Source organism: Callorhinus ursinus, unplaced genomic scaffold (assembly GCF_003265705.2).
Source record: "Callorhinus ursinus isolate GAN/ISIS: 27379988/994484 unplaced genomic scaffold, GSC_fseal_2.0 scaffold16, whole genome shotgun sequence".
In the NCBI taxonomy this organism is placed as follows: domain Eukaryota; kingdom Metazoa; phylum Chordata; class Mammalia; order Carnivora; family Otariidae; genus Callorhinus; species Callorhinus ursinus.
In genome coordinates, this window is record NW_027397078.1 from 1,746,842 (window position 1) to 1,767,598 (window position 20,757).

The following is a 20,757-nucleotide window of genomic DNA, read 5'->3' on the forward strand; positions in this document are numbered from 1 at the left end:
CCCTCGAGCCCTGGAATATTCCGTGAGAGGCCATGTGTTACCCTGGGGCTCTGGGGGCCGAGCCTTCCGAGGCCTGGCTCCGGCCCAGGGCAGGAAGGCTGGGGAGCTCTCCCGTGTGGCGCTCCTGGGCTGCCTGCCCCTCACCTCTAGGCAGGGGGCGCCTTGGCCCGGGAGTGAGTGCAGGGCCAGGGGCGGGCCGTGCGGGGCGCGCTCCTCCCACGCCGGTGTCAGATTTACGGAACAGAGCTCCCAGGCCGGACGCGCGGTGGCCTGACGGCCGCGAGGATTCCATCGGCCTGACCCTGCCCGGCTTGACCCTGCCCGGGCGCGCCATGTTCGCGCGTGGGTCCCGGAGGCGCCGCTCCGGGCGCGCGGTGAGCGAGGCTCGGGGCAGAGGTGGGAGTCAGGGGTAAACTGAGGCCCAGGAGAAGGGGCAGGGGATTGGGATAACGAGGAGGCGCTCCACCGACGGTTTGGGAATCCCCATCCCCAGATTCCCAGAACGGAGGGGCTGGGGCTGCTGGAAGCGTGCGGATTGAGGAAGGTGGCACCTGCTCCCTAATCACCTCTCTGCACACTTCTATCAGCACCCCAGGGACCTGGTGGGCTCCCCTCTTGTGTGAATTCTGGGAGGGGATTCTAAGGGCCAGAAGACTGGATCCTGGGGTCCTGGACTGAGCGAGGACCTCCTGAGCTATGGAGGGAAGGGGGAAGGGACTTCCCTGTACCTTGGCAGAAGGCGATCTTAGGGGTGAGGTCCCACACTCCTGGGGTGCCTGAATATTAAGGGTCCAGGGATTGGGATGTGGGGGAAGAGGGCTTCCAGGCTTCTACTTGAGCCAGGAGCTTTCTGAGTTCCTAGATAGCAGGGTTGCTCTACCTTTGGAGGGGGTCTGTAAGTGGGGTCTGGGTTCGGGCGTCCAGAGGAGTGAATAGCCCTAGGATATGAAGGGTAAAGGCCAAGGCTTCTTGGGGTGGGGGTTATTGAATGGGTCCGGGGCCTCCTGAGATCCTGAAGGAGGGTCTCCAGTTCCTTGGGTATGAAAGGGGGAAGCCGGGGTTTGGGGGAAGGGCTGTTGAGATTCAGAAAAGAGGGGCAGGGCTCATGTGGGGATCCCAAGAAAGGATGGGGCCTCAAACTCCCACCCTGTGGAACTGGAGTGCTGCTGGCCTCCTGGGTGGAGAAGGGGCCAAGATGAGGCCTGGGAGGAGACACCGGGATTAGGGACTCTGTGCTCCGGTGGGGAGAGTATTCTGAGTTCTGGGGGAGGTGTTTGAGGCCTGAAGGAGTCAGGGGCAGGTGGGAGGTATCCAAGCTGGGTGAGGGGGAAGGGAATTCCCTGAAAAGGGGGTATATAGGGAGGTGGCCTCAGCTGCCCCGCCTCTACCTCAGTTGTGTTCTCCTCCCCCGCGCTGCCGGCGCTGTCCCAGCCTGCCCAGCGCTGCCCTGGTGGGACAGGCCCCAGCGTGCGGTCGCGGGCCTTGGAGTGGAGAGGTGGGCGTTGACTTCTCTCTCCCCGCCCCCGCGCCTCGCCTGGTCCCGCGTCCGCCCCCACCCACTTCAGCCTCCAGACGCAGAGGACCCAGACCGCGGCCAGCCCTGCAACTCCTGCAGGGAGCAGTGCCCCGGCTTCCTGCTGCATGGATGGAGGTAGGTGACCATCCCAGGGCCTCGCCTTTGTCAGGGCCCCGCCCTCAGGGGAAACCCCTAGAAGCTCCGGCCACACCCCTAGGCTTGAGCCCTGTCCGCCGGAGCAGCTCAGTTGGGGGAGGAGTCTCACGCTCAGATTCAGGGCCCCGCCCCCGACTCGTTCCCAAGTGTCCTGTTCCCAGGAAAGCTCCACCCGCCACACAGCCCCGCCCCCAGAAGTGTTGTCGCATGCCACTGAGTCCCATCCCTAGGGAAATCCTCAGTCCCAGGCGCTGAGCATTGTCCCCTGACATCCAGCGCCTCTCAGGCTCAGAACTCCTCTCGCGGACCCAGTGTCCTATCCTCCCACTGGAGCCCTGTACCCCAAACATCTCATAAAATACCACCAGCCGGCACACTCAGGCCCTACCCACAGGCTCAGAGCCCCCACCCGCCCACAAGTTCACAGCCTCTGCACAGGCTAGAGCCCGCTTCTAGGGAAAGTTCCCCCACAACCTCCAAAGCCAGTCCTGAGGAGAAACCCCTAAATTTATAACTCCAATCTCAGACTCAGAGCCCCGCCCCTATTCAGGCCCACTGCCAGGAAAGTCTGGAGTCCCAGAGATAAAAGTCAGAGGATGGCCGGCCTGCAGACCCCACAGCCCCGCCCCCAGCTCACAGCCTCGCCCTCCACTCCTGTCTTACCCACAGCAGTCCCGCCTCCTGTGCCCAGAGCCTTGTCCTAGCTCGGGAGTCCTTGGGTGGTGCTAATCTGCCTGTCCCTGCCCCTTAGTTGCACATCCTTGGGCTGCCCAGGACTCCAAGTGAGCTACCCCTTAATCATTGACCCCCATCCCGGCCCCCTCAGAAAGATCTGTCAGCACTGCAAATGCCCAAGGGAGGAGCACGCTGTGCACACGGTGCCTGTGGACCTGGAGCGCATCATGTGTCGGCTAATCTCAGACTTCCAGCGCCACTCCATCTCCGATGATGACTCAGGCTGTGCCTCGGAGGAGTATGCCTGGGTGCCCCCTGGTCTCAAGCCAGAGCAGGTGACCGGAGCCTGCCACCCACTCTTGTTCTCCAGGAGATGCGCGCGCGCGCGCACGCACACACAGGCACACACATACACACACTCAGGTAGAAACCTACTTCTGGGACAACACTAGACTGCGTGTATCCTTCTGACCCTTCTGCCATCTCACCGTGGTCAGCCCCCCCTCCCCAATTCTTGGGGACTACTGAATGACGACTGAGTGGGCTGGTCGGGGCGTATTCACCGCACTCCTGTTCTACCCCTTAACTCAGGTCTCATCCCAGCACTTCATTCGCCACATCCCCATTTACTGATTCGCTCAACAAATAATTATTGAGCACTTGCTGCATGTCAGACCCTGTTCTGGGCACTGAGGCCACAGCAGTGGACAAAACACAAACAAAATACATCTGCCCACATGGAGGTTACATTCCTAGAGTGAGCACCAGCCAGTAAGCAAACCTGGAAAAGTATGTCAGATGGTGTAAGGGCTATGGAATAAAATAAAATAAAAAAAAAAAAAACAGGGAAGGAGTAGAGAAAGAGAAATGTTAGAATTGTAAATAGGGTGCCCACGTCAGCCTCTGTGAAAATATGACATTTGGGCTTCCTAAAGGACGGAAAGAAGTGCCACGCAGATATCCATGGTTAGAGCTATCCAGGCAAAAGGGATGGCCGATGGCAAAGGCCCTGAGGCAGGAGTGTGCTTGGCCCATGTGGGGAACAGTGAGGAGACCAGTGCAGCTGGAGCAGAGTGAGTGACTGGGAGAGAGGGTGGAAGTGAGGACAGGGGTAGGGAGGGGGCATGGAGAAGACTTGGACCTCTACTCTGAATGAAGGAGCAGCCACAAAAGGGTTGTGAGCAGAGAAGGGATGTGGTTTGTTTGAGGATTTAACAGGCTCCCTCTGGCTGCTGTGAGGAAAATAGGCTGTAGGGGTGAGGGCAGAAGCAGGGGGACCATGAGGGGGAGGCTACTGCAGTGGTCCAGTGACTGACGACAATGGTGGCAGAAGTAGTGAGTGGTGGTCAGATTCTGGATATGTTTTGAAAGCAGGGCTAAGAGGATTTGCTTGTGGGTTGTGTGAGAGAGAGGAGTCAAAGATGACCTCAAGGAGGGATGGATTAACTGATAGGGGGCAGGCCAAGGCAGGAGCAGGTTGAAGAGTAGGAGCGTACGTTTGGTTTTGGCCATCTGGAGTTCTGAGATGCCTGTTAGAGATCTGAGTGGAGTGGCCATGCCGCCTGGCACTCAAGGGAGGCGTCACAGGGCTGGAGGTATGGATTTGTGAGGCATTAGCCACAAAGTGGTATTTATAGCCATGAGCTTGGATGTGATTCCCAAGGGAGTGAATGTAGAGAGAGGCAAGAGAACCAAGGATGAGCCTGAGGGTCCTCCCGCATTTGGGGGTCGGCTAGTTGAAGAAGACCCAAAAGGGAGACAGAGAAGGAACAGCCAATAAGGTAGGAGGAAACTGAGGACAGTGTTCTGGAAGCCAAGGGAACAAAGCGTCTCCAGGAAAAGGGAGTGATCGACTGTGTCCAGTGCTACTGTTGGGTCCAGCTGATGAGGACTGAGACCTGAAAAATGATTTTAAAGGTGCAGACATCGTCAGTGACCGTGACAGGAACAGCTTTGAAGGAGGGGCAGGGACAGAAGGGGCAGTGGGGAAGCTTGACTGCAGGCGGGTCTGGAGACAATGGCAGAGGAAGTGGAGGGGGCGAGTGCCCACAGCTCTTTTGAGGAACTCTGCTGTAAAAGAAAGAACAGTGGACAGCAGCTGGAGAGAAACATGGGGTCAGGGTCTGAAGGAACTCACGGCGTGTTTGGGAGGTGATGGAAATGATCCAGCCTGTAGGAAGGGGAGGTGGAGAGTGTCAGTAGACCGTCCCTTCCGATGACTTTAATATTCTCGGACAAGTAGGGGCCCACCATCCCACTGCATCTCAACTCACCCCTAGTCTCAATTGTTCTCTCCTGTCCCCCACGTCCTTCCAGGTATACCAATTTTTCAGCTGCCTCCCAGAGGACAAGGTTCCCTATGTCAACAGTCCTGGGGAAAAATACAGGATCAAGCAGCTGCTGCACCAGCTACCCCCACACGACAGTGAGGTGAGGAGCGAGAAGACAGGAAGGGCAGGCCAGGTAGTTGGGGTGGGGGGGGTGGCACAGCCGGGGCAAATGCTAAGCAGCTGGAAAGAAATGCACAGGGTCAGAGGAGGAAAGGGAAGCTGATCTGACGTGAAGGGTATGGACAGGCAGGGACAGTTGGACCATTCCTCGGCCAAACCACAGCTGAGCCCTGAGCCCTGGGAGAGGAGGTAAGGGGTGGGAATTTCAGGCAGGAAGGACCCCCCTATACCAAGGCCTAGAAGTAAACTCTCTAAGTGTGGATGAATTCTGGAAGGGGAGGGGGCAGGCATGGCGGGAGGAGCCTGGAAGACCCTCCTACCCCAGGCACAGTACTGCACGGCACTGGAAGAGGAGGAGAAGAAAGAGCTCAGAGCCTTCAGCCAGCAGCGGAAGCGGGAGAATCTGGGCCGTGGCACCGTGCGCATCTTCCCCGTGACCATCACTGGGGCCATCTGTGAGGAGGTGAGCCAGGGAGGGCCCCGGTGAGGGAGAGCAGTGCCTTTGCTCTAGGCCCTGGGAAGATGAGGCCTGCCACTTAAGCCCTAGGGGTCTGTCTCGTGTCCCCTCTGGTGGATGGGGTCAGTTTCCTCACATCCCACTGTTAGGCAGGGACCATACCTTAAGGCCTCCCTGGCCAGCAAGATCTGTCTGTAGGGCCCCCTGGTGGACAGGGCCTGTTCCTCAGAGCTCACCGTCCAATGTGGTCAGTCTCTAAGGAGGCCCTAGTGGACCTTCTCTTAGTTCCCTCTTCACAGTGGATGTGAGGCGTGGGCTGTCTCTCTGGTCCTCTTGTGGTTGAAACGTGTCCTTAAGAACTGACCCACAGGGGTGCCTGGGTAGCTTCGTTGGTTAAGCGACTGCCTTCAGCTTGGGTCATGATCCTGGAGTCCCAGGGTCAAGTCCTGCATCAGGCTCCGTGCTCAGCGGGGAGTCTGCTTCTCCCTCCGACCCTTCCCCCTCTCGTGCTATCTCTCTTTCATTCTCTCTCTCTCAAATAAATAAATAAGGGGCGCCTAGGTGGCTCAGTCGGTTAAGCGTCTGCCTTCAGCTCGGGTCATGGTCCCAGGGTCCTGGGATCAAGCCCCGTGTTGGGCTCCCTGCTCCGAAGGAGGCCTGCTTCTCCATCTCCCTCTGCCTGCCGCTCTGCCTGCTTCTCCATCTCCCTCTGCCTGCCGCTCTGCCTGCTTGTACTCTCTCTCTCTCTCTCTGTCAAATAAATAAATAAACAGTGATTTAAAAAATAAATAAAATCTTTAAAAAAATAAAAAGAACTGACCCACAGTGGCAGGGCCTGTCTGTAGAGCCCAGTGGCGGGTGGAATTTGTCTTCAAGGCCCCTCCGGGTAGGTGGAGCGTGACCCTAGATCCTACTGTTAGGGTCTAAGGTGAGGTTTGTCACTAAGGTTCCCCCACTGGGCCTGGCCTAGCTCTTTGATTTCCCCAGCGCCCTGAGGACATGACTTGCCTTTTAGGCCACCCACGATTAGAAGGGCCTGTCTCTGTGGTTTCCCACCCCCAGGAGTCCCATCGGCCTCTAGGGAACCCTCCCGTGTAGGCAGGGCCCGCCTAAAAGTTGCCCCACAGGTGGAGCCAGTCACAAAGGCCAGCCAGGGGAAGGCCCACGTGCGACAGGTCTTGGCTGAACCCCGTCCATCTGACCATGTCGGCGGCAGCGTCTCTCTGTCATTTGGCAGTGCGGGAAGCAGATCGGAGGCGGGGACATCGCCGTATTCGCCAGCCGCGCAGGCCTGGGTGCCTGTTGGCACCCGCAGTGCTTCGTGTGCTCCACGTGCCGCGAGCTGCTGGTGGACCTCATCTACTTCTACCATGCTGGCAAAGTCTACTGTGGCCGCCACCACGCCGAACGCCTGCGCCCACGCTGCCAAGCCTGCGACGAGGTTTGCACCTCTCTGCCCCCCCCCCCCGGGGTGGGAGTGGAGGGTGAGCAGGGCCAGGGGCAGGCCCTTCTGGTGGCTGAAGTGGCCCGTGTGTGTCCCCCCTCCTCCCCCCGGCAGATTATCTTCTCCCCTGAGTGCACCGAGGCCGAGGGCCGGCACTGGCACATGGGTCACTTCTGTTGCTTCGAGTGCGAAGCCTCGCTGGGAGGGCAGCGCTACGTCATGCGTCAAAGTCGCCCCCACTGCTGTGCCTGCTACGAGGCCCGCCACGCGGAGTACTGTGACGGCTGTGGGGAGCACATTGGTGGGTAAACAGGCGACTGGACCGGAGGACAGATGGACGGCTGGGCCGGAGCGCCGCCGCACCAGGATCCTCCGTTATAGTCCATACTTGGAGTCGGGCGCCGGCACCATAGCCCTCCACCCCTCACCGCAAGTCCCTCACCAGTATCCCCCATCATGCTGGACTCTCTAAACCACCCCCTGCATGACCCTAGGCACCACTGCGTATCTAGACCCACTTCCAGGGTTCCCTCTAATTCCTACCTTCTTACAACTTCACCCAAGGCCCAACTCCCCCAGACTCTAAATAGACTCCTGCATCAGCCTAGGTGAGGTCCTACCTCCTAAGCTGCACCCTACCCTCTAAGACCCACTCCTTTCCCACCAAGGCCCCGCCCTACCTTCTAAGCCCTGCCCCTCACCCACCTACCCAGGCCTTCCCTTCCGTCCACCTTCTACAATCCGTCCACCTGAAGCCACCTCTTAATGTCTAAGCCTGACCCACATCTCAGAGTCCAATGCCCACCCCCAATCTGGGAGGGGGCACCCTGGGAAAGAGAGGGAGAAGAGGAGACATCAGCCGGTTTCCAGGAGAGAGAGGATGAGGAACCTTAGGGTGAAGCCCAAACCTCGATTTCCCTGCTTTCTCCAGAGAAGGGCCCCATTCTGGAGAGTTGGGAGGGAGGGCGTCTTGAGGTACCCTGCCTCAGATTCCCTGTCTCTTCCCAAGAAGGGCGCCATTCAGGACGGGCAGGGGATATGCCTGCCGGCTCTGCCTCAGTTTACCCCCTCTCTTCGGTCCCCGCAGGCCTGGACCAGGGTCAGATGGCTTATGAGGGCCAGCACTGGCACGCCTCGGACCGCTGCTTCTGCTGTAGTCGCTGCGGGCGAGCCCTGCTGGGCCGCCCCTTCCTGCCCCGCCGCGGCCTAATCTTCTGCTCGAGAGCCTGCAGCCTGGGCTCTGAGCCCACGGCTTCGGCGACCGGCCGCCGGAGCTGGAGCGCCGGCACAGTCTCCGCACCTCTCGCGTCATCCACGGCCTCTTTCTCCGCCACGGAGGAAGCGGAGGAGACCGCCACCAAAGGCACAAGCACGGAGCCGGAGCCTGGTAAGCTAAACCTCGAGCCACGCCCAGCCTCTCGGAGCCACGCCCCATCCCAAGCCCCGCCCCTCCCCTTGACTCGCCCGGGGCCCTTCACCTGCGGCATCCCTGGCCCCGCCCCCACCTGAGCCCGGGCTGCATCCCACAAACCGTGCTAGGCCTAGTCTCCAGCCCACACTACACCACCTCGTGAACCCTGGCTCCGCCCCCCACTGTTACAAGGCCCGTCCCCTAGCCTCATTGTTCCTTCTTTTTTTTTTTTTTTAAAGATTTTATTTATTTGACAGAGAGAGAGAGGGAGAGCAGGAACACAAGCAGGGGGAGTGGGAAAGGGAGAAGCAGGCTTCCCACCAAGCAGGGAGCCCGATGCGGGGCTCGATCCCAGGACCCTGGGATCACGACCTGAGGCGAAAGCAGACGCTTGACCACTGAGCCACCCAGGCGCCCCTCGGCTCGTTCCTTCTTGACCCACGTTTTTCCTCCTTTCCTCCAAACCCCCGACCTTCCACCCTCCGCGCCCAGGCCCCGCCCCCATTCTATGGCTAACTTGGTGGGCTTTAGTCGATGTCACCCCCCTTCCATCAGAAGCCACGTTTCTATTCCCTCCACCCAGAGCCTGCCCCAGCCCTCACATTTCCCAAACTCCCCCCACCTCGCTGACCCCCCTCCGACCGCTGCTCCCACTTTCCCAGTCCTGATGGGGTAAAGTGGAGAGAAGGCCCTTCCACGGGCCTCCCCTCGGGGACCAGATAACAGGGAGTTGCTCCATCTCTTTCCAGTTGCAGGCCCTGAGGAGCCCACCCACTTTCTGAGAGGGGCCCCCCACCGCCACTCCATGCCAGAGCTGGGGCTCCGCGGCCCCCCAGAGCCGCCCCCGGGACTCCCCAGCCAGCCCGACCCAAGCCCGGAAGATGGTGCCTTTGGTCGCCAGAGCACCCCTCGTGTCAGCTTCCGTGACCCTCTGGTGTCTGACGGAGGCCCGCGGCGGACCCTGAGTGCACCCCCAGCCCAGCGTCGCAGGCCACGCAGTCCCCCACCCAGGGCCCCCCCTCGTCGCCACCGCCGCCACCACCGCCACCACCACCACCATCACCGCTGCCACTCGGGCAGACATCGCCACCGCCAATGTGACTTGGGATCAGGCTCAGACTCGGGATCTTGCTCCAGCTCATCTTCTAGCCCCAGTTCCGAGTCCTCAGAGGAGGATGGCTTCTTCCTAGGGGAACGCATCCCGCTGCCCCCACATCTGTGCAGGCCCAGGCCTGCTCAGGACAATGCAACAGGAACCCCCAAATCCCCATCTCCACAGCTCCCCAGGAGCTCACGCCCAGGGATGCCCCGCCAGGCCAGAGACAAGAACTGCATTGTGGCTTGAAGGCAGTGTAGTCCTGGAGGGCTCCGTCCTCCGGTCAGTGTAGATGATCCCATCCCCCAACCTAAGTCATAAATCCCCTTCCTCCTTCATCCATTTGTGTTAATGAAGTAATTTAATATTTGTCGTAAAACAGGCCTGGCTTCTTTACCTCCTTGCTCCAGCCGTCCCCCTCCCCAATTTTCCCCCTCCTGATGCTTGAGATTTATCCACATTTGACCAAAGGATTAATTTATTCATTATCATATGTTCTAACCATCTGTTTATTTATCCCTCCACAGAACCACCCCCCACACTGAGGAGTTTACTTGGTGTGGGTCACAACCTGGGGCCTAGAATCTGAAATCTGAGGTTTCCTCCTCCTCTCATTCTGTGGCTTAAGTGGGTGCATAGTCCAGGCACAACAGGTGTCTCCTTTTGGGTACTGCAGAAGGGGGACAGGCACACCCATAAAGATGGCCACACCCAGGAGGGACTGGCAGGTAGGAAGACAGATTCTCCCAATAAAGGCACCTGTACTTCAATAAGAGGCTGGGAGTTGGCTGGGAGTGTTGTAAGAGCAGGGAGGAGTTATTCCGAAGGAAGTGTTATTTGCAGGATTTGGAGAGAAATGAAGGGAGTTCACCTACACAGGGCCATCTGCAGGGTCTGCGAGGAAAAAAGAGGAAAGCATTGGTAGGATCCATTTCCAGGCAAGTAATACTGAAGCTTATGGTACTTACTGGCACTAAAGCCATCAGTACCAATAAGGGAGCCTTTGGGAGACCCCTTTCCTACTCTCCTCAGCACCCTCAGCCCAACACTCCCCCCCACCAACACACACACTTACCAGTAGGGGCTGCTGTATGTCTTTGCTGCCTCAAGGGGAAGGTGATGTAGGCATCATAGCCAAAGAGGCTTGTAGCAAGTAGGCCCAGTACCTGAGGGTGGGGGTGGGAGTGAGGGAGGTTGGATTACGTGGTCAACCTACTCCGCCTCTTGTTTCCTTGTATCTACCACCTGCAATGACTGCCCCCATGCAGGGATGGTGACTAAAAAACCCAGATCAGGAAGCCAGAGAGCCCCAGGGACAGGCCAGGAGACTGGTATCGACCCCACCCTCCCTCCTCCTGGAACCTCTCAACACAGGGTAACCACATGGTGGCCGCACATGTCAGTGGCACCATTCACACTGTACATTTGAGACAAAGTTCTAGCAGATGGTAGTCTCACGTGTTGACAAAGAGGCCGCCTCTTTGTGCTTCCCACAAAGGTCCCTGTGTTGGACAAGGCATGGCCTTTTACAGCAAATGATGATCTTGGGAGGAGAACCAGAGCCTGGGCCAGACTTTACTGCAGGCTCCGAGGACAAGCGTGGCCTGCTACGGGCCACACACTTTCCTGCCAAAAGCAGAGGCAGAACTGGGCCCTGGATTCTCAAACCCCTCTGTCTTTGCCTTGGAGCTGCCTCTGTGGCTTTTACCCCTGCGATGATTTTGGAGTGGTTTCCTCCCTCAACAAGGACAACAATGGAGGTGATCAGGTAGAGGATGGCCGCTATGAGGGTTCGGAAGAAATCCTGTGAGGCGTGGGGAGAAGAGAGGAAGTCAGCATCCAGAGTTACCAGGATCATCCCCACTGCCCAGGCCCCTTCCTAGCCTTGCCCCTTTCTCACACTCCAAGGCCAGTTGATGAACTGTATCTTGGTGTGCAGGTCGCACATGTAGATGACAAAGAAGATAGCAGCAAGGATCATCTCGACCACCGACAGGGAGGAGTATCCTGGTGTGGAGGCACTGAAGCAGATCAGAATCACCAGGCACAATATCTGGAAGGATGACAGGGGAAAGCCCACCCCCCCCACCCGGAATCAGCGCCCAGGGCTGAGGGGATGGGTTTAAATTGGAGGTCTCAAACACTCCGATGATCCCTATCAGGACTGGAAAGATGACAAACACTAATAGCTAAACGTTTACTGTGTGCTCATTGTGTCCCAAAAGCTGTTCTAGGGACTGTACAAGTATTAATTTACTTAATCATCAGGACAACCCAATGAGCTGGGTACTGTTATTAGTATCTTTATTTTACAGATGAGAAAAGTGAGGCAGAGAGGTTAAGGGACTTGTCCAGGGGCACCTAGTAAGGGGTAGAGCTGGGTGCCTCCGCTTCCCCCCACCCCTTCCCCTTCCACATAGGGGCGGGCTACAGGGAGTGGTGCCGCCAGGTGTTTGGTGAGCACGGCTGCGGCCAGCTTCAGGGCCTTGACAGGGGCGGAACCTGCGGTTCCCTCGGCAACCCCTTTGGGAAGCGGTGAGAGTGACACCGGAGGGGCAGGGCTCTGTTAAAGGCGTCGCACCCCTTTTACAAGTGAATCAAAGGCGGCGCCCACTTTCAGGGGGATGGGAAACCCAGGCTCCCCGAGCGGCCCGAATAGCTTAGGGACCTCCTGCCCCACCACAGAAGGGCGAGGAAGAACTGGTAGAAGGGCGGACCGCCCGACCCCATAGGACCAGGGCTCAGGGCCCCACCCCAGTAGGCCCCGCCCCTGGGCGCGCAGCCAGCCCGCCCGCCCGTGCCCAGGCCGCGCCACTCCCTGCCACGGGAGGCCCCCCGCCTCCTAGCCCCCTGGGATCCCTCCGAAGGAGCCCACCGATGTGTCCACGCGGTCTCCATCCACAGGGCCCCCCATATGCGCTATGGGCCCCTCGCGTCACTCCGTGGCTCAAGCGGCTCCTGACCACCTTCTCCAAACCCCCCTGGCTCGCCCCGAGCCCCTGGTTTCGGGCCTCCACCACTAACCCACCCACCCGCGCCCCACTGCGGAGCGCCTCTAGGCCCGCGCCTGCCTCACCCGGGGCCTCTGGGCTCCGCGTGGTCCAGCCACTCCACCCTGCCTTTGCCCACCCGCCTGTCCCGGGACGCTCACAATCTCGGCAAACAGGAGAATTCCCTTTCGGGTGCGCGAAAAGTTGGTGCAGGCGGCCCAGCAGCCGGGGGCCGAGAGGCGCTCAGAATCCGCCATGGGGTGGGCCGGAGTCCCTAGGGGCGCGGAGTATCTACTCGCTTGCTCGCGGATTCCAAGACGCTGCACACCCTACCGTCTTGCCCGCCGTCTGGCCGGGAAGGGGGCCCCCGGGGCGAAGGAGGGAGTGAATCACCTCTCGGAGCAGAAGCGGGCGGGGCCGGAGGGGGCCGGGCCAGGTGGCTGCCGCCCCGGAAGCCCCTTTGCCCCGCCCGCCAAGGATACTCCCTGCCGGGCGCGTAGCCCCCAGGGCGCCCCACCTCCGGGGGCGCCAGCCTTTGAGGCTTGGCAGTTCGGGGTACCATGTGCGGTAATGGAGAGGTCTTTTGCGCTTTCGGAGTAGGAATGCTTTCGGTGCTGCCTCAATTCAGAACCTCGGGGATCTGGTTTGGGGGAAGCACATGACTCAGTTTCCTTAGCTGTAAAAATGGCTGAGGCCGTGGCTAAACCCAGGGTATGTTTCCAGAATTCTGAATATTTCGGATCTTAGAAAGTTGTGTATTTCATAACACTCTCAGCGAGGTCTGAGGCAGCCCCGTTTTTTAAAAAAAAAAAATTTTAAATAGGGGCGCCTGGGTGGCTCTGTCGTTGAGCGTCTGCCTTCGGCTCAGGTCATGATCCCAGGGTCTTGGGATCGAGCCCCGCATCCGGCTCCCTGCTCAGCAGGAAGCCTGCTTCTCCCTCTCCCACTCCCCCTGCCTTTGTTCCCTCTCTTGCTGTTTCTCTCTGTCAAATAAATAAAATCTTTAAAAAATCTTTTTAAATAAACACCTTAATATTTATTCAAGAAAAGGGGTAGAAGTCGTTCACAATAAGTAGGATCAGCCAGAACTGAAAATTGTCCCTCATTAAGTCATGTTAAGTTTTGTAACCAAATGGTGCCCAACACGTGGGAAAGCTATTTCCAGAGCTTTGTGGACTTCAAATTTCGGGTGAAGGATCATAGTGGGTAGAATAAACCTCTTAGCAGTGATGGAAATGAGACTGCACTAGCTCACAGGCTAAGAGAGAATAGGGCTTGGTGAGCATCAAGCTTCTCAGTAAATGGGAACAGACATTATTAATGGTGTCACAACCCAGGGGCTGACTCTCTGTTCTGCAATCCTAGGGAGGCCCTGGCCCCAAGCACTGGGCCTGTTTCCTGCTTCTAAGGAGAGGGGCCACCAGCACCGCCCTAGATGAATAAAGATGGGAAGGAGCCCAGGTTTCTTTACTGCTGGAAGCTTGGCAAGATGAGAGGTAGGCTCTTGGGGTGCCGGTCTAGGGGACAAGGCTGATGACATTTGAAGTGTGTTATCCTAAGCAAGCCATTTCCCCTGGCTCAGCCTTGATTTCTGCATCTGAGACAGGCACCTGGTCACAGGAATCAGGATCTCCCTGGAGATAATGCTGAGAATCACACTCTCCAGATTGGACGTTGGTTTTATTCTCATCCCATTTGAGGGAAGAGTTGTGGCTGGAAGGCCAACACAGTTAAACCCAAGGGCCTGCCTGCACCACCACCCCTCAACCTGGGGCCCCTCAAAACCAAAGAAAGGGGCACCCTTCTATCAGTCCAGGTTGCTGAGAGTGGTTGGGTGGTGGAAGGAATGAAGCACACTTTTCCCAGTGTGTGCTTTCCAACTCTGTGAGGACATGTCTGAGTTTCTAGAACAAAACAAACTCTGCTCCACCTCGGGGCCTTTGCACTTGCCACTCTCAGGGCTGTCAATGCCCTTCCCCAAGCTCTTCATACATGTGGTTTCTGGTCATTCAGGTCCCAGCTCAAATGTTGTCTTCAAAGAAACCACAGCCCACCATCATTACTTCCTCCAACATAACCTCCTTTTGCTATCTTTATAACTCTGACTTCTCTCTGAAGTTATCTTTTATTTATTCATTTTCTTTTCTTTCCTTTTCTTTTCTTTTCCAACATAGGTCTACACAAGGTTAGAAATCTTTTATGTTTTGTTTTACCAGCATCTCCCCAGTGCCTATCACAGTGCAAGGTAAACAATTGGAGCGCAATTATTACTTATCAAATGCAGGTGAGATTAAAAGGACTGGCTCGGGAATCCAGCCTTCATTAAATCTTGCTTCAACCCCCTCCCTCAAGCCGTTTATACCGTCTGGACCTCACTTCCCTCCCCCCCCCCGGTGAAACAGACATGTCAGGATTGTTGAGCAGATGTGTAAGGAGATGAAAATAGATACTGCAAGTAAAGCCAGTAGCTGGAATAAGGCTAAGTAAATGGTGGCTGGGGTTACTATTATTAGTCTCCTGGGTGTGACTGTGTTTATAGGACTGGAGCTCCTTACTTCCCTAGAGCCACACCTCCACCAGGCTCTGAGTCAAGGGTAGCTGGAAGCCCCAGCGCACTCCTCATAATGTCCACAGTGATGACCATTCAAGTGTTCACCTCTTCACCTCTTTATACCCCAGCTCCCAGTCTGGCTTTGAGGTCCCTCTCTCCCAGCGTCAGCCTGGAAATTCACACTCGGGTCTTTTAATTTGTCTCCCCTCTCGGGTGGGAGTTGCCCATTCCCGCCTGACCACAACTTCCTTCACTGGGGGGTGGGGGGGTGGGGCCAAGTATTCAGGGTGTGGTGACAAGCGGAGGTGACTGGACATTTCGAGCCTGGGCCAGCGCTGGCTTCGGGGCTATCCCGGTTGGAGTCCCGCTGGCCATATAAGCCCTGCCTTTAGGGCTCTGCTCCCAGGATGGAGGAAACTCTGGCCTCTCCCTGGACCAGGAACGCCCAGCATGTGGCGTGTGCACACAAGCCTGGCTGCAGTTCGTCACCATCTATGGAAGAGGGGGCGCGGCTCAAAGGTTCTAACAGCCTTTTTTAGCCCAGCCCGCTGACTCACACCTTGCCGGCTCCGCCCCAAAGGGGGCTCCAGGGCCCCAGCCCATGCCCTAAGGGTGGCAGTCTACGTGCCAGCGAAAGCTGGCCGACTAAGGCCGGAAATGAGAGACCACAGGCTCCTGGTGAAGGAAGCCACCCTGGTTCTAGCCTTGCTCTCGGGCCATCAGCTGAGGTTCTGGACGATTCCTGCATGGGGCTGTGGGTATTCAGGTGCACTCCCGCTACAACGGCCCACCTCTGCATTCCCCACGCCGGGAGCAAAGATTATCCGTGAGCCCCTCACACCTCCCCAAAAGTGAAATGAATGAACGCGGAGAGAAGCAGGAGTTGGAGAAGAAAAACGGAGTGGGGAGAAAGCACGCCAGGCTGAGGATCGGCACAAGCGGACCCTGCTTAGAGGCCCACAGCACAAAGTAAGCTTGTCAATGGTTACAAGAAGAGGCCCTCCTTGAAACCAGATCGACCCACCCCCTCCTTTGCGGGATGAACTCAGGAGCCCCACCCGGCCTAGAGCACCTGGCAAGTCAAGACTGGGTCAAACCATTTTATTACCTCCCCCACTCAAAACCAGAAGCGCAGGGCTGGCCCGTCCGGAGGGCTGTACCACTGACACCGCGGGGGGAGCGCGGGCTGGTCCGCGGCGCAGCAGGAGTGGGGGTGGGGCAGGACCAAGTGGAAGCTCTCCCAGGGATGCTAGTGTGCGGTCGGCGGAGCACACCAGATCCAGGCTGGGCAGTACCAAGTGAGCATCGGACCGTCCCATACCTGCTCAGTGCCTCCGCCTCCCGGCTGCCGTCTCAAGAGCAAGCTGCGCGGCCCCTGGGATCCCTAGGGCCCGCGAAAGCCGTTCCTCACTCGGCACCAGCCAGGGTCCCGGGGAACCCGGGGTTCGGTCGTCAGGGTCCTCTGTGCGGCGCTCAGGAGGAGAAACCGCGGGGCAGTCGGCCAGCGGCTCTGGGCTAGGCTCTGGGCTGCCGGGGATTCGGGCCGCTGTACCGGATGGAGGGTGCTGAAGTGGGGAAGCACTGACGCTGCGAGACCTCATCACCTCTGGTCCACCAGGATCTGGGCTGCGATCTGGGGATGGCAGACCTGCGGGTTAGACTGGGCGATAGGGTGGGGAATGGAAAGCCGAGCCCCCGGGCTGAGGGCAGCGGGGAGACTCCAGGGGCTACAGGAGATAGAGACCCCACTCCTTAAAGAAATCTCCCTTTGAGGCCTGGACAAACCATTCAGGAACCGTTACCACCCCTCAAGATTCCCCCCACACACACACACAAACACACACGCTTTTCCTGAGACCTCCCCCCACATCTGGATCCAGAACATGCCCCCCCAAAATAATTTACCACAATCCCAAAGGAAATCAAACCCTGACCTTGACCTCCAGATGCTAAACCCCTCCCATCTAGGACCCCGGACTATCTGCCTCAACTCCCAACCCTTTTCATATGGACCCCTCAGCTTTGGAACTAGATCCCCCCGCACCCTCTGGATCCCCATCCCATCCTCTCCCTGCTGAGACCCACTCTGCCTTCTCATGCGAGGACCACAACTCTTCCTTCTAAACACCTGCTTTTACCCCAGACCTCTTTCCCCTTCTCTTCTCCCAGTACCTCAAAAGCCTCCCCTCTAAAATCTACTTTTATTCCTATCCTGGGACCCTGCCCTTCCCGATCCTGCTTTTGAGAATACCATGACCCCTCAGAGACGCTAAACTCTGACCTCCCCACTGAGACCACCAACCCCTCCCACCCTGGACCCCAGCCTCTCCACTTTGCAACCCTCTCCTTCCCCTCACGGCTCTCTGAACCCTGTCCCTCGGGAAACCCACCATCTCCTTTCTGGGGCCCTCCCATCCCTTCAGGTTGGCCGGGGTGGGTTTCAAGAGGCCTGCTTAGTACGAGGCGCAGACGGGGGCCGCCCGTGCGAATGCGCTCCACCACCTGGGCATGGGTGAGGCCCTGAGTTGACTCTCCATTGATGTGGAGCACGAGGTCCCCAGCCTACAAGAGTGCAAAGAGAGGGGTATTGTAGAAAGCAGATAGAGAGCACCCCGACAAAGGGCGAGGATTGGGCTAGCACTGTTGAATGGACAGCGTCTTATACCTCACCTGCAAGCGACCAGAGCGCTGTGCTGGCCCGTTTTCCAGCAGCCCGCGCACTGCCAGAGGAGCATCCCCTGCTGAATCTCGGCCTCCGCTTAATGTGAAGCCAAAGCCCGTGGAACCGCGAACCAGTTCCACGCAGAACCGTCCAGAGGTCTGGAGCGGCTTCGAAGCAGAACGTGCCTTAGCCTGGGTCACTTGGAGCGGCGCAGGACCTGTACCCAAGGTCTCTGACCGATGATGCTGGAGTAAAAACACAAGCGTACATACATTGCCAGTCTCAAAGCAGGTGGCATCCAATAAAAGGGCGAGTTGGTACCTGCGGCCGGTGTTCCACGAAAGTGGGATTAGGCAGGCGACTGTCTGTAACCTCTATGTCCGCAGAATCCAGCACACTAACGGCTGGAAGATGAAAAAGACAGTCAGAGGGGTACTCTATGGAAACCACCTAGGACCTGCCCCCTGATTTAACATTCTAGCCTCACCTCATTTCCTTGACTCTAGAATGGAGACTGACACATCCACCCATTTAACTGGGCTCAGCCCACATGAATAACTGACCTGAGCCCGACTTTTAAGTAGTAATCCTGGGCCCAGCTATTTGAATACACCTCTAGACCATCCTATAGTCCTCTAAGAACGCGAAGATCCCTCTCCTTATATTACATCCTTAGGCCCCCCACTGCGGGGGCGGGATGCAAATCCACGATTGGGTTCCGGAACTCTTCAGGCTCCGCCCTCTAACTGGCCTATAAACTTCAACCCGTTCCTGACATTTCGATCCCTCCCCCTGGCGTTTGTAGGCTCCACCCCCTAGAGTGGATTTTTTTTTCCAGACCCGCCCCTCAGCCAACTGCACGCCCCCAACACTCTCCAGGCCCCACCTCCTCAGAAATGCCTTGCGAAGCCCCAGCGCCAGGGATAACCATCCAGCCCTGCACCCACAACTAGCCATGGAACATTCACCCACCGCAGTAACTTTCCCAGGGTCACCTCCTGGAGGAATAGTCTAGGATAACGCCAAGGCTCCGCCCCTCGAAGCTCCCTCCAAGCCCCGCCCCGCCGCCAGTCGCACCCATTAGCCCCACCCAGGGGAGTAACTAACAATCCCGGGTCCTCCACTTCGGAATCCGGCTCCACTCAGACCGCGCCCCCCGGGAGGCCCCGCTCCGCCCCCGACACGCACCCGCGTTGGGGCGCAGGCGCAATGTGGCGCCCGTCCTGCGTACCAGCGCCGCCACGTCGGCTGCAGCTCGGGCCGCCAGGGGGCGCGCGTCCAGCCGCGCCAGGAGCTGCCGGGCTCTGGGGCCCGCCCGCTGGGGAAGGCCCCGGCCTGCGCGGGTGGAAAGAACAAGTCAGCACCCGCCCGAGCCTCGGCGAACCCCCACGCTCCCCGACGTCCGAAACCTACAATGCCCCTCAAGATCTTCGGCGCCCCCCCGACCACTCTCTCGATAGTTTCGGAGGTCTCCCACTGCCCCTCTCAACTCCCGCGACCCCCGACCATCGCGGGTATGCCCGTGGACCCCCGCCTGCGCCCACGATATCCCTGGAGAGAGCTATCTGACCGAAATATTCCTGGACACTTCCCAACACCCTGGAACTATCTCTGGAGGTCTCCGACTGCCCCTTCATAACCAGATTCCAAACTCTTTCCGCACAGTAGCGAGAGGGACCCCGATTCCCCCAGATGTCCCGACAGAGGACGGTCTGCCCCCGCTGTGGCGCCGGCAACCCCGATTCCCCTTCCAGATATCCTAGGCAACCTTGATGGCCCACGGAGCTACAGTTGCCCCTCCATTTGTACCCAGAGGCCCCCCCCGCCTAACCGCCACCCACCCCCCCCGCAATTCACTACAGACCCTGAGTGCCCACAGGTGTCCCCAGTGACCCCGGGCAGAGCCCTGTGGCACATCTCCCCGGAGACTCCTGAGAGCCTCCGGGTCTGGTGCGCAGCCCCACGGTGCGGGTGCGGGTGCGGGTGCGGGTGCGGATCGGGGACCTCGAGCCCAACGCCGGCCGCCCGGCGCCCGCCCGCCACTTGGGCGCCAGGGCTGCTTTGTTTACCACCTGTCGGAAGGAAAAGGTGAGGAGCAGACAGACGGGGCGAGGAGTGGCAGGGACGCGCCCAGTCCCCCCTCCCCCGTACCTCCTCTGCTCCCCCTAGGGTCCGTGGCGCCCCCCGCGCGCGGCTGCATGACCCGAAGTCCGCCCGGTGGACGCAAGACCGCCAGCGACGCGTTTGGAGCTCCTGGGCGCGCTCACCTGGCGACCCGCCCGGGCCTGGATGCGGCTGCGGCCGCCCGGTCCCGTGCCCGGAGCCCCGACCCGCGCGCTGACCTACCTGGCCGCCGGCAAGGAGGCCTGGCTGTGGGAGCCAGCGCGAGCGCTTGGCCTCGCTCTGCCTCAGGCGCCGCCTCTGTTAGCCCCGGAGCCTGGGCTGGGCTCCTTTTTCCACCCAGGAGGGGTTGTTAGTCCACGAGCGAGAAGGGGAAGTCGAGGCCCAGAGAAGTTAAGGGCCCCGCCCGAGCTCTGACAACTAAGAACGGGGGTGCAGAAGTGGAGCCCACGTTTACCAGGGAATTCTGCAGCCTGTAACGGAGCTTTGCTCATAGTAGGGCGGGCACTCAGTAAATTTGCAGAGACTGTTTTCTACTTGGGAAATGGAAGAGTCTGTCGGGCTGGGCGGCTGCGGGCGGGGTGGGGGGTGCTTGGAGCCTCGGGGGCCATGGGAAGGTTTGGGGCCCTGAGCAGGATAGGGCTGGGGGACTCCAAAAGCCGGGAAGGGCAGGTGCCCTGGAGAGTGGAGGGGCGGTAGGGGCCTGCACTTGAGGAGGCTTTCAAGGCCCCTGGGTGGGAGGGGTCGCCAGCCAATGAGAGGGGAGAAATGAGGCCCCTCTTAGGTACTAAAAGTGGGGGGTGGCCTGGAGACAGAGGTCCCGAGGGGGGAGCCCTTGGGCACAATGCTACTGTAGTGGAAGGAGGAATGGGGTGCGGTGAGAGACAGCCTGTGACCACCACTTTGTGGAGGAAGAAACTGGGGCCACAGGGGCTCGGACACCTACCTGTCCGGGACCCCACAGCCGGCCAACGACAGCAGGGGCCTCAGGCGGCTTACCCCCAACAATCACTGGGGCTGTGACTGTTTCACTATGGACACTGTGGACACTTTCACTGTGGACGCACCGTGTCCTGACGTCCATTCTGGGGGGCCGGGCAGCCTCTCTCGTCCACCTTTCAGGGGTCGGGTGTTGTTCTAAGTGAGGGGGAGGGAATGGTCCCTGCTTCCCTTCCTCCTGCAATCTCTTGGCCCTCCCGCCTCTGACCTGACCTTGTCTTGCGGGGGC

The 20,757-nt window shown here is 58.9% G+C and overlaps 3 protein-coding genes across 7 annotated transcripts; 1 reads left to right on the forward strand and 2 right to left on the reverse strand.

Annotated features, from left to right (window-relative positions):
- Positions 1 to 242: 242 nt before the first annotated feature.
- PRICKLE3 (prickle planar cell polarity protein 3) lies at positions 243 to 9,543 on the forward strand. Of its 3 annotated transcripts, none has more exons than XM_073901816.1 (9): positions 243 to 374; positions 1,566 to 1,651; positions 2,499 to 2,682; positions 4,664 to 4,777; positions 5,123 to 5,260; positions 6,471 to 6,695; positions 6,813 to 6,999; positions 7,786 to 8,085; positions 8,859 to 9,543. In XM_073901816.1, the coding sequence occupies exons 1-9, from the start codon at positions 333 to 335 to the stop codon at positions 9,452 to 9,454; spliced, it is 1,872 nt and encodes a 623-aa protein (XP_073757917.1). In that variant the 5' UTR covers positions 243 to 332; the 3' UTR covers positions 9,455 to 9,543. The 3 variants fall into 3 exon arrangements, with proteins under 3 accessions (XP_073757917.1, XP_025713403.1, XP_073757918.1); XM_025857618.2 differs by having other exon boundaries at positions 6,492 to 6,695; XM_073901817.1 differs by having other exon boundaries at positions 310 to 396.
- Positions 9,544 to 9,696: 153 nt separating this feature from the next.
- On the reverse strand, positions 9,697 to 12,584 carry PLP2 (proteolipid protein 2). Its single transcript, XM_025857619.2, has 5 exons — positions 12,357 to 12,584; positions 11,106 to 11,258; positions 10,914 to 11,009; positions 10,281 to 10,371; positions 9,697 to 10,099 (listed from the first exon to the last, which is right to left on the reverse strand). Exons 1-5 carry the CDS (start codon positions 12,450 to 12,452, stop codon positions 10,077 to 10,079), a joined length of 459 nt encoding a protein of 152 aa, XP_025713404.1. The 5' UTR covers positions 12,453 to 12,584; the 3' UTR covers positions 9,697 to 10,076.
- A 3,248-nt stretch (positions 12,585 to 15,832) lies between these two features.
- Positions 15,833 to 19,666, reverse strand: MAGIX (MAGI family member, X-linked). 3 transcript variants are annotated; one of them, XM_073901819.1, is made up of 6 exons: positions 19,560 to 19,666; positions 18,597 to 18,743; positions 17,730 to 17,812; positions 17,417 to 17,653; positions 17,137 to 17,308; positions 15,833 to 16,379 (listed from the first exon to the last, which is right to left on the reverse strand). In XM_073901819.1, the coding sequence occupies exons 1-6, from the start codon at positions 19,606 to 19,608 to the stop codon at positions 16,072 to 16,074; spliced, it is 996 nt and encodes a 331-aa protein (XP_073757920.1). In that variant the 5' UTR covers positions 19,609 to 19,666; the 3' UTR covers positions 15,833 to 16,071. The 3 variants fall into 3 exon arrangements, with proteins under 3 accessions (XP_073757920.1, XP_073757919.1, XP_073757921.1); XM_073901818.1 differs by having other exon boundaries at positions 15,833 to 16,394; XM_073901820.1 differs by lacking the exons at positions 18,597 to 18,743; positions 19,560 to 19,666 and adding an exon at positions 18,486 to 18,532 and having other exon boundaries at positions 15,833 to 16,394.
- Positions 19,667 to 20,757: the final 1,091 nt, after the last annotated feature.